General features: G+C 55.0%; 1 protein-coding gene across 1 annotated transcript; it reads right to left on the minus strand.

Moving 5' to 3' along the window:
• Positions 1 to 1,034: 1,034 nt before the first annotated feature.
• Positions 1,035 to 5,471, minus strand: LOC111526441 (TBC1 domain family member 26). Its single transcript, XM_031934297.1, is given in 7 exon segments — positions 1,035 to 1,268; positions 2,264 to 2,312; positions 3,576 to 3,685; positions 4,022 to 4,129; positions 4,329 to 4,409; positions 4,886 to 4,901; positions 5,281 to 5,471. Coding segments are annotated over 7 exon segments (789 nt in total).
• Between the last annotated feature and the right edge of the window lie 6,050 nt (positions 5,472 to 11,521).

Below are 11,521 nucleotides of genomic sequence, written 5' to 3' on the forward strand. Positions count from 1 at the left end.
GGCTGCCCTGAAATCCTCCCACTTCCAGGCCCCTCTGCAGACCCTTCCTCAAGGGGCACAACCCATGGTGGCTGCCAGGGATCCAACACCCGCCCCATGCACGGACACCCGGTAGACACACTTCTTTTAGCCCTGCTCAGCTGCAGCTCAGCCCTGGTCCACCAGTGCCTCTGCCTCTGCCAGGGCGGGAAAAGGAAACCCAATGCCGAACCCATGGTGAATCCCCATCCCAGGTCAGGTCGTGGCTGGGACTCAGCCTCTTGCCAGCCCCATGAGGAACTCAAGCCTCCCCTGGCCCATGGGACCCAGGGCCTCTGGGGAGGAGCCAAGGGTGTCAACCACTCACCAGGTGTCTCATGATCCTCCGGAAGGACTTGTGCAGCACCTGCTCCTGGTGTGATAGGAGCCTCTCAAGCCAGGCAATATTTGGCCTGTAGAATACTTAGAAGCCCCCAACCCATCACCCCATCAGACCTCACTCCCAAGATGTGGAGGCATCAGCTGGAAGAGCAGGGGAACCCCGGACCCCGAAGCCTCCCTCCCTCCCATCTAGTGACCCCAGCATGCATCCTCAGTCCTGGGGAGGAGGACCCTGGCTGGAGGTGCTGCCCAGCGGCATCCTGGGTCAAGGTGCCAGGAGGGCAGGCCTGCCTTTGACACCATGAGGTAGGGCCAAGGCAGGCAGGTGCTAGCGGGGAGAACGGGGTGGGAGCTGGGGGCTATGTGGCCATCTCCTGGACGTGGGATCAGGCTGGGGGACATGGGATGGACAGACATTGCCATCTTGGCTTCGTTGGCCCATCCATAGGAAGGGAAGGTGGCTGGGAGCACAGCCAGCTGGGAGGCAGGAGGACACTCAGAGAGGTGAGTGGCGCCTGCACAAAGTCAGGGCTGGCTTCGGGTGACAGAGGGCAGCCTGGGGGAGGTATCCGTGCCCTCTGATGTTAGGCGTGAAAGGCGTCTGACTTGAGGTTTGAGGGTCCCTGTCCAGACCGAGGCTGCTGTGGGACCTCAGCAGGAATGTCCTGGAGGCTCTAAACAAGCTGGGATACAAGGAAAGCGCCTTGACTGGAAGTCGGGATCACTGACCAGAGTGGCCGTCCCCTGGCACGGCTGTGTAAGGCCCCGGGGGCAGCTGACCACCTACCCTGCAGGGAGTGCCTCTCGCCGACCAGCAGCTGGGCCAGCACCCAGAAAGCATCTTCCTCCAGCAGATACAGGAGGAGGATGGTGGCGACGTGGCTCAGGTCCCTGTGGCAGCCCACCTCCTGCAAGAGCCAGAGTCACCGTGGAAGGATGTCACCTGGGAGGGCTGAGGCCCCCTGGGAGGACTCACATCACCAGAGATGGCAGAGGTCCTCGGGGACACCTGCCACAGGCCTCCAGGGATTTGGGGTGGGCATGAGGACTGAGCAGGTCACGTATGACTTAGCTGACAAGGATCCTGGGGGGACTCCTGCAGCGAGCGTCTAAGCTCACAGGGCCCTAAAGGGCACAGGCAGGGATTGTTCATGCTCCCTCCCTCGGGCCAGGCTGAGGAGGCCACTATGCCAGGCCTGGAGCAGCACCTGTGAACTGCACCCACCCCAAGTCAGGCAGCGGCGTGCTGACCACCACACAAAGGATCCTGCAACAGCTCAGGGGCTGCCTGCCGAACACAGCAGGGCGGCTGGGTCCAGACCCCGTGTGGGCAGCCCATGGAGTCAGCTCAGCAGCTCTCCCTGCCTGGAATGGCCTGGAAAGTGGGAGTGGCGCAGGAGCAGCCACCTGGGTGACACCTCCCTGTCTGCTGCACTCCTATGGCATTCAGGCAAAGGGAAAATTGGATCTCTGTCTGGTTTCTGGTGAAGAAAAGGCTTCCTCAGGATACAAACTCATTTCATGGTAAAACTCTGGTCCATCAGGCACCTCAGCAACTTGTCAAACCTGTCTCCTGTGAGGACCATCTGCATGCGACCCTGCCAAGCTCCTGGGCTTCAGGGCAATGCCAGGAGGGGAAGGTCATTTCTTCATCTGAGACGTGGTGGTTGGGTCCAGATGACACCAAGAGTCAGGACCTCAACCCTTTTCCGTCTCAGTTTGACCCCTTGCGTCGCCCCCTTGCTTGGGTGTCCACACCAGCAAGTGAGCTTGAGTTCTGCCTACTACGTGCTGGTGGGTCACGAACACTGAATTTTCAAGAAGTGCCGACACCCCGGAGAGACACCCATGCCTGTGAATATGGGCACAGGGCCCAGGAATATCGCTGCCCGGGAATACTCACAGGGTTATATGCAGAATAGGCCACAAAGATGGCACATAACTCCTGCTGCCTCGAAAAGAGGGAAAAGAGGGCTTTGTTTGTTTTGCACAGATGCTGTCAGTTTCATTTTCTCTACGTACCTGGACAACAAACACAGTTCTGGTTCAGATGATCCCCCAAATAAGCAATGAGCTCTTCAGGACACCTGAGTTTTTAGGAGTTTTTTCAGTAAAATCCACATTCCTTGCAATGCAAATATCACAGGTGTACAGTTGGATCAGTGATTATTTTCACTCTGGTTGATTTTTTCTTCCCCCTTTTCTCGGTTTGCAGACACGGAAGTCCAGTCTTTGGGATGTGCAGTTCTACGGTTCTGAACCAATGTGCAGAGCCTCCCGTCCACCACTGCAGCCCCTCCCAGAGCAGCTCCTTCATCCTCCAAGTCCCCAGTGTGTCCCCTTTACAGCTAACGTCTCCCGGCTCCCTCAGCCCCTGGCCATCCTGACCTGTTCTCTGTCTCTATGGTTTACTCTTTTTCAGAATGGCCGATGAATTGGAATCCTACGGTGGTAGCCTGTGGGGTCTGGCTTCGTTCCCTCAGCAACGCACATCTAAGATCCACCCATGTTCCTGCGGGCATCAGGGGTTTGTTCCTTTTCCTCACTGAGTCTTCTCTGTCTGAAGAGTGGAACCCCCTTCCTCCCCAGTTCTGGTGTTGAAGAGCATCTCAATAGCCTCCAGATGTGAGTGACAATCAATCAAGCAGTGAATGTGGCATGCGGATTTTATTTGCACATCAGTTTCAAATCAGCGTGGTCAATATCTGTGACATTCTGGGGATGTGTGGTACGAGGCCACTGAGCTTTGTGAGCCACGGCCCATCTGACTTCCAAAGTGGCTGTTCCCTGTCGCGTGCCTGCCAGCCAGGGATGAGAGTTTCCGGGGCCCTGCATCCTGCCTGGTATTTTGGGCTGTCAGTGTTGCCTGGGAAGGCTCCTGAGCCCCGCCATCCCGCCGCCTTCCCGTGGGTCCCTACCCTGGCTCATTGTGGGGCATGGAGAGCACCTTCCACCATCGGCATGATTTTTTTTTTTTCTGCCTTCCGTCTCCTTGGGAGCCACCTGGGTTCTGGCCCCACATGTCCCAGCCCGACCCAGGGCTTAGAGCCCGGGAGGTGCTCAGTCCATAATGCTGGCTGCTGCCTAGGCCAGGAGAGCCCTTGGCAGCTCTATCACTTTTCCTGGGTGACCGTGGCCTCTGCCCTGGGGAAGCCCTCATCCCTCTGGATCGCCCCCATCTTCCCTGGTACCCCTGCAGCCCCCATAGGCCTTACCTGACTCCAGATCATTCTCTAAACGTCATGTGGTTCTACAGGGTATGGCTGACATCTACCTTGGTGTGGGGGGTGATCCTGGAGGACCTCTTGCCCTTCTCCTTCATGACCTGTAGGGCAGGGCTGAGAGGAGGAAGCAGCCTCAGAACAGACAAAAGACTCCCTGCCCCTGACGGCAGTCATCCCACAGTCAGCACTTCTGGAAGGAAGGGAGGAAGGTTTCCTTCTGCAGAAAGCTCCTTTTTTGCCTTGTTTCTGAAGCCAGGGAAGGTCAGCAGAGCCCAGCGCACCTGTGGTGCCTGAGTCCCCCTATGTGCCCAGCATGTGCGTCTGACCACAGCCCCCACCTCCAACCCAGGCTCGACGTTCCCTCCAGCTGGAGTCCTGGGCTCCTGACACGGTCTGGCCTGTTTGTCCTGCCCTAGCCGAGTGTGGGAGGGCTGTACCCTGTATTCCCCTGGGTTCTCAGCCTTCGCTTTGTCAATGTCTAGCAGGAGTGACCATGCCTGGCCCCACACCACCAGGGAAATGCCTTTGTACGTGTTTTGAGACAGCTACAGACAGAAGAACACTCCAGTGAGACAGGACATGGGGTGACTCAGGGAGGAAAGCTGGCGAGCAGGCCTGCTGTCCTATGGTGAGGATGGGGTGCCACCCAGCCACTGAGAGGCAGATGGTGCCAGGTCACAGCCATGGGTGCCTGTCTCCTGGCTCTGCAGAGAGCAGTCACGGAAGCCATTCCCTCCACATTACTTTCTTGCTGCTCCCATATTTTGTCCAGTCTGCAAGCATCTTCAGCCACTTGTCAGTGTGTTTTATTTCCTGCTGTCTTTGCTGTCAAATGAGCCATGATGGAGTTAGCGGAGCTGCCAGGCCTCTGACGGTGGCCCACGGATGCTGGGTCCAGGGCTTTGGGGCCCTGAAAAGACCCAACCTGAAGGAGCCAGGAAAGGGCAGACCCCAGGGGCTGACACCCTCTGAAGGAACCAGAGCTGGAGGTCTGGACTGGTGATGCCAGGACACACCATCCTCAGGCCACAGACGCCCCAAGTGTTAGTTGGGTCCCAGCTTTCAACTGCAGACTTGGTGCAAATGGGCAGAGGACTCTGAGCCAGGACTGCAGTTCTTGGTTTGAGTTTTGGTCAAAGCCTCATGGGAACAGAGTCCAGCCAGAATGGCCACCCCTCCCAGTAACAGCCGTGGCCCTCTCACTATCGCCCGGGCCCACCAGCCGCCACCTCTGCCTCACCGACCACCCCTGATTTCCCATCCCTGGAGCAGCGTCCCATGCAGCAGGCACAGGCTCTTACCTTCACCTCCAGGGCACTGACGGGGGCAGCTCCCTCTCACTGTAAGGCAACCCAGGCAGAAGCCATCTTCCTGCCTAGGGCAGGAGCCATCCCCCTCCCTGAGAGGGCCCCAGGGAAGGACCAGCCCATCCCCATCCACCCTAAGTCTCAGCCTGGGACAAGGCACAGAGAAGGAAGGCAAGGGCCGCCCTGTGGAGCTGACATCTGTGGGGCACCAGGACCCTGGAGAAGAGGGAGCTCGAGGCTGGCCTGGCAGGAGCCACTTGGGGCGCCTCGGGCTGCACAATGGAGCTGCCCCTCCTGGGCTGGAGGCGACACCCTCTGTGGGAGCTGAGAAAGTCCAGTCCTGAGACGGGATGGGTGCTGCCTGGGGGGGTGACCGAGCTCTGACTGACAGCAGTGCCTCGGGAGTGACCACGTCACCCACTAGAGTCCGGGGAGCCTGGCCTGAGAGCTGCCCAGCGTCCTGAGGACGCATCTGGAGCCCATCCCAGCTGACACTCTCCGTGGGCCTTGCAGGGTCTGACGTCCCAGCGTGCACCTGCCTCTGCCTGTGCCCTGGCCGCTGACCCTGCCTGTACCCCATCTTCCCCCATCCTGCCCAGCCCAGAGACTGTGACCCTCCCTCTGACCACCCTGGCCCTTCTTTGACCCTTTTCTGTCAGAGCCTAAGAATGAGACCTCCCTCCCTGATCCGTCCACACCTCTGCCTTGGCCACTTTCTCACGGGGCTGCCCAGTGCTGCTGGGGAGAAGCCTGGGGTGACAAGGATGACCAAGGGCCCTGCAGGCAGTGGGGATGGCCCTACCACCCCGCCTCAAGCCTCAGCCAGCTCTCAGGGGAGTCGGCCTTCAGCCCTCAGCCTCCTCCCAGCCACTGCAAAAAGCAGGACATGGGGTGCCTGACTGTCCTCCCCCTACTGTCCTGCCAGCCCCAACTCCATCTCCCTCCTCCACCCTCTGTGGTGCCGACTGAGCCAGCGGGAAGCAGAGTCTCTGGAGGGCCACGCAGAGCCTTGGGGACTGACCAAGTCCCCCACTGAGGGGTCCCAGGTGGGCCACAGTTCCCTGCCCACCCCATCTCCCATGGGATTCTTTAGTGGGTGTAGGTATGCAAGATAATGTTGGGGGGTGCAGGCTGAATAATTTCAATGTACATTATCATGTATTACCTTACTGTGTAAATGCTTCTAAGAATAGTCAAGTAACTTAAGATTTGCATGCTACTCAAAATATAGCTTTAAATGCTAATTAACAAAATGGAGGCAAATGAAAAGTCTCTTGCTGTGGTCCAGGGAATCTCGATCTTTCTTTCAGAGAGACTTGCAGCTTTGAGCTGGAGCTGCCCTCTCCTTCCTGTCTGCTGCACACTCCCACAACACACACACATGTACACACACACATATGCATGCACACACCTGCACATACACACACACTGTGCATCATGCCCTCACTAAGGAGGCATGGAAGTGAATGTGTGTCTGTAAGGAAATGAAGACAGCTCAAGCCCCTGGTTCCCTGGGGATTTGCACAGACGCCCTCCCTGCAGACCATTCTTTGGTCTCTTTCTCTCTCTTAGCGAAAGAGAGAAGCAGAGCCCCAATGGGTACCTGGCTGCTTAGGGCCCAACCCACGGTCACAAGCTTCCTTGGGAGCCTGGTGAGATGGGGGCACCACAGAGGCTCCCAAACTGAGGGGGCAGCATTCGGTGGAGCCTTGAGCCCAGGAAGGTGATAGACGGGACGTCTCGGTTCATCAAAGACACAACCACAATGCAGTGAGGAAGGGCAACCGCTGAAGGTTTTATTCTCCAGGAGGAGGGGCTCTTGGGGGCTGTGATCAGGAGGCACGAGGACTTTATTGTACGTGTGGTTAGGTGATGACGACCTACAGCTGCACTGGGAACTGGGACTCAGAGTGCCCTGACATCTGCTCTGTCTCTCTCTTCCTCTCTGCCTCCTCTGTCTCTCTCCTCATCTCTCTTTTTCTCTCTCTCTCTCCATCTCTTTCCCTCCTCCTCTTCCTCCTTGCCCCTGTTCAGGCACCTAGGACCCTCTCTTGGGTGTGTCCGCACACAATGCCAAGGCTGCCATCTATCAGGGCACCCTCACAGGGCGCCTCCACTTTCCATCACCCATGGGGTTCAGGGTCCCAGGTATGACCGCGCTCTCCTGGGTGGGCGTCCTGTGCTCAGGGAAGCAGAAGCTGCAGTTCTCCACTGGCTCAGGAGACATGCCCACAGGGCTGCTGGCTTCCATCTCGTGATCTGCAGAGGCGAGAGTGGAGGGTGCGGGCCAGGCCTGGCCCTGGACCGGGATAGGGGAGACGGTGTGAGCAGCCATACTCTCCCCTGACCCAGGAACTAAGGGCAATCATCAGGCTAGGGTCATCGGGGGGACCCGGGCAGGTGTCAGTGTTCCTCACTTGCTGACCAGACCCTGTGCTGGGGCAGGGGTGGGCAGGCAAATCTTAGCTCTCACTTCTGCCCAGCCCCAAGCCTGCCATGCCCACCAAGGAGACACCTCCTCCAGGGCTTAGCTCTGATGGCCCTGCGTCCTGAGAACTCCTGACCCAGGCAAGCCCGAAGGCTGGCACCCCACACCCACCCTTACCGGGTGCCACTCTGCTAGGTATCTGCCTGCCAGGATGTCTTAATCTGATTTTATCAAGCTACAGCAAATAACAGGGATGAGCCCTGTGCCTCTCCACCTAGAAGCAGGGGCAGTGACAGGACCGAGGGATGGCACGAGTCTTGTCACCCAAGCAGCGAGAAGGGCGAGGACCCCAGTTTCATGCACTCACCATGGGGAGACTTGGCCGGACTTTGACAGGGCCTTGAGTGGGACTGGCAGGAGCAGGCATCCCCCCTCTTCTTGAGGAAGCAGGCCACTGTCACCAGGAAGCGGCAAAGGACGGTGCACAGGCAGAGCCCCAGCGTGCTGTAGACCAGAGCCAGATGATCTGAACTGAACGTCAGCCCCAGGAGAGCTGCAAGACAGTGTGAGACCCCTCTCTGCAGTGCCTTCTCCTCTTCCCCTCATTAGGCTCAAGCAACCCACCCTGCTGCGAGCCTGTCTGGCTCCTGGAGAGGCTGGGCTCCTTTCCTGACCCTGAGGCTGGCTGGGATGCTCTCTGGATCCTGGAGGAAGTTGACCCACTCCCCCATCCTGGTGGCAACTTCCCAAGGCCTTGAAGCTGGACAACGTGAGCTGGTCCAGGATTAATCTGTTACAAATCTGATGAATCTCTCACTGGCCCTGGGTTTTGAACTCACATTGCAAGCAGAAGGCTCACGTTGCAGTTATCAGAGAGTGGGCTCGTTCCACGATGGGGGTCACCCACGCTTGCAGAAGATGCTTAAGATCTGAGCATGGGAGACATAGGCCCTAGAAAGACAGGGAGACTTCCTGCATGGAGCTTACTGTCCTGGGGAGCCGACCATCTCACCACCCCATGGGGAAACAGACCATCACAATGGGACAATAGCCTGCAGGAGGGGTACATAGAACCCTGGCAGCTCATCCTGGGGAAGGTGCTCTAGTCTAGGAAAACGCTTCTTAGAGAAAGGGGCCTGTTTTATTTTTACTTTTTCATTGCAGGAAGAATGCACAGTTTAAGTGTTCAACTTGATGAACTTTTACCAATGGGTGCACTCAGGCTCAGCTCCCAGACCAGGCTGGACAAGACCAAGTTCATGCCCAGACCCTAGGGGGCTCCCTTGTCCCCTCCCATCCAATACTTTCCCCGAGAAGTAACTACTCTTCTCAGCCCTTTTACTATAGATTAATTCTGCTTCTTTTTGCCTTCTATAGAGGCATGCGGAAGGTGCTCTTTTGAGTCCGGTTTCTTCACTCAACAATGACATCTGAGAGATCCTCTCATATTGTTGCATGCAGTCGGAGGTCATTCTTTTTCATTGCTGTATAGTATTTCATTGCATGAATACACTGTCATTTGTTGACATGTTCTGTTTATGGATATTTCGGTTGTGCTAGACAGTGATAGTTTTTACTGAGTAGAAGTTACCTTGCTATGCAGAGGCAGAGAGGATAGGGAGGAACATTTGAGAAGGCAGGAACAACATGCACAAAGGCTTTTGGTAGGAAGGAGCCTGCCCAGGGCTCCGAAGGCTGGTGTGGCTTCCTGTTACCCCTCTTCTAGGTGGCTGTGTTCTGAGCACCTGCTGCCCTGGCCTGGTGTGTGGCCCTCCACACCCATTTATCAGGGGAAATTCAGCCCCTGATACTTAAACATTGGTCCTTTTCTATTTCCCTAAGTGTTGGCCTTAGGGCCAACTGAGAAATAAAGGGAAAGAGTACAAAAGAGAGAAATTTTAAAGCTGAGTGTCTTGGGGAGACATCACATGTCGGCAGGTTCCCTGATGCCCCCTAAGCTGCAAAACGAGCAAGTTTTTATTAGTGATTTTCAAAGGGGAGGGAGTGTATGAACAGGATGTGGGTCACAGAGATCACGTGCTTCACAAGGTAATACAATATAAAAGGCAAATGGAGGCAGGGCGAGATCACAGGACCAGGGTGAAATTAAAATTGCTGATAAAGTTTTGGGCACACATTGTCATTGATAACATCTCATTAGGAGACAGGGTTTGAGAGCAGACAACCGGTCTGACTAAAATTTACTAGGCGGGAATTTCCTCGTCCTAATAGACTTGGGAGCACTATGGGAGACCAGGGCTTATTTCATCCCTTATCTGCAACTGTAAAAGACAGACACATTCCCAGAGCGATCATTTTAGAGACCTTCCCCTAGGAATGCATTCCCTTTCTCAGGGCTGTTCCTTGCTGAGAAAAAGAATTCAGTGATATTTCTCCTATTTGCTTTTGAAAGAAGAGAACTATGGTGCTGTTCCACTTGGCTCTCAGGCAGCCAGACCTAATGGTTATCTCCCTTGTTCCTTGAACATCACTGTTATGCTGTTCTTTTTTCAAGGTGCCCAGATTTCGTATTGTTTAAACACACATGCTTTACAAACAATTTGTGCAGTTAACGTAGTCATCACGGGGTCCTGAGGCGACATACGTCCTCAATTTACGAAGATGATGGGATTGAGATTAAAGTAAAGACAGTCATAGGAAATCACAAGCGTAATGATTGGGGAAGTGATAGATGTCCATGAAACCTTCACAATTTATGTTCAGAGATTGCAGTAAAGACAGGTGTAAGAAATTATAAAAGTATTAATTTGGGGCCGGGTGCAGTGGCTCAAGCCTGTAATTCCAGGACTTTGGGAGGCCGAGACGGGCGGATCACGAGGTCAGGAGATGGAGACCATCCTGGCTAATACGGTGAAACCCCATCTCTACTAAAAAATACAAAAAACTAGCCGGGCGAGGTGGCGGGCACCTGTAGTCCCAACTACTCGGGAAGCTGAGGCAGGAGAATGGCGTGAACCCAGGAGGCGGGGCTTGCAGTGAGCTGAGATCTGGCCACTCGCTCCAGCCTGGGCAACAGAGCGAGACACCGTCTCAAAAAAAAAAAAAAAAAAAAAGTATTAAATGTCCATGAAATCTTCACAATTTATGTTCTTCTGCCATGGCTTCAGCCGGTCCCTCCTTTCGGGGTCCCTGACTTCCCACAACACCCATTCCCACCTCCTCCTCCTGTGCCTTCCTGTCCTGCAGGGGCTGGGAAACTGAAGGGGAGTGTTGTGGCCACAGAAGAAACACGGGGAACCACCGGCAGCTGGAAGCAGTGAGAAATGGAATCCCCCTAGGCCCTTTGTAGGAAGCGGGGCCCTGCCAACACTCTGATTGCAGATTTTTCACCTCTAGAACTGCGAGAAAATTAATTTCTATCGTTTTAAGCCACCAAGTTTTTGGTCATTTGTCACAGATCCACAGGAAACTCATATGTGTCTCATGCATTAGACAGCAGCATGGTATCCTGGATCTACTGTAACGGTCTTGCAATGGTCTCGCAATGAGTTCAGATAAGACTTATTAAAGGCAGTTGGTGAAATTAAACATCTTTCCAGCCTGCTGTCCAAGGTGAGGAGAGACAGCTTTTTACTGGTGTTTGCCGGTCCTTGTTCAAATTTCTGCCCTTAACCTCTAAATTCACAGAGCACAGAGAAGCATTTGCTTGTCTATTTCACTCATGAAGCCAGCGTTCCAGCTTGAAGGCCTGTTAGACTGCAGACAGATTGGCACTGGGATACAAAAAGGAAACACCCACATTTCTGGTGGTAGACAGTTCAAAGTGTAGTTGGGATGTAGAGAATCAAAGCAGAGAGTACAATGCAGTGATAAAGAATATCAGCCGGGCAGAGTGGCTCACACCTATGATCCCAGGACTTCGGGAGGCTGAAGTGGGCAGATCACTTGAGGTCAGGAGCTCGAGACCAGCCTGGCCAACATGGCAAAACCCCATCTCTACTAAAAATACAAAAATTATCTGGGAGTGGTGGCAGGTGCCTGTAATCTCATCTACTTGGGAGGCTGAGGCAGGAGAATCAGTTGAACCTGGGAGGCAGAGGTTGCAGTGAGCTGAGAAGATTATGCCACTGCACTTCAGCCTGGGTGACACAATGAGACTCCATCAAGAAAGAGAGAAGGAAGGAAGGAAGGAAGGAAGGAAGGAAGGAAGGAAGGAAGGAAGGAAGGAAGGAAGGAAGGAA

The sequence above is a fragment of the Piliocolobus tephrosceles genome, chromosome 16 (genome assembly GCF_002776525.5).
Source record: "Piliocolobus tephrosceles isolate RC106 chromosome 16, ASM277652v3, whole genome shotgun sequence".
In the NCBI taxonomy this organism is placed as follows: Eukaryota; Metazoa; Chordata; class Mammalia; order Primates; family Cercopithecidae; genus Piliocolobus; species Piliocolobus tephrosceles.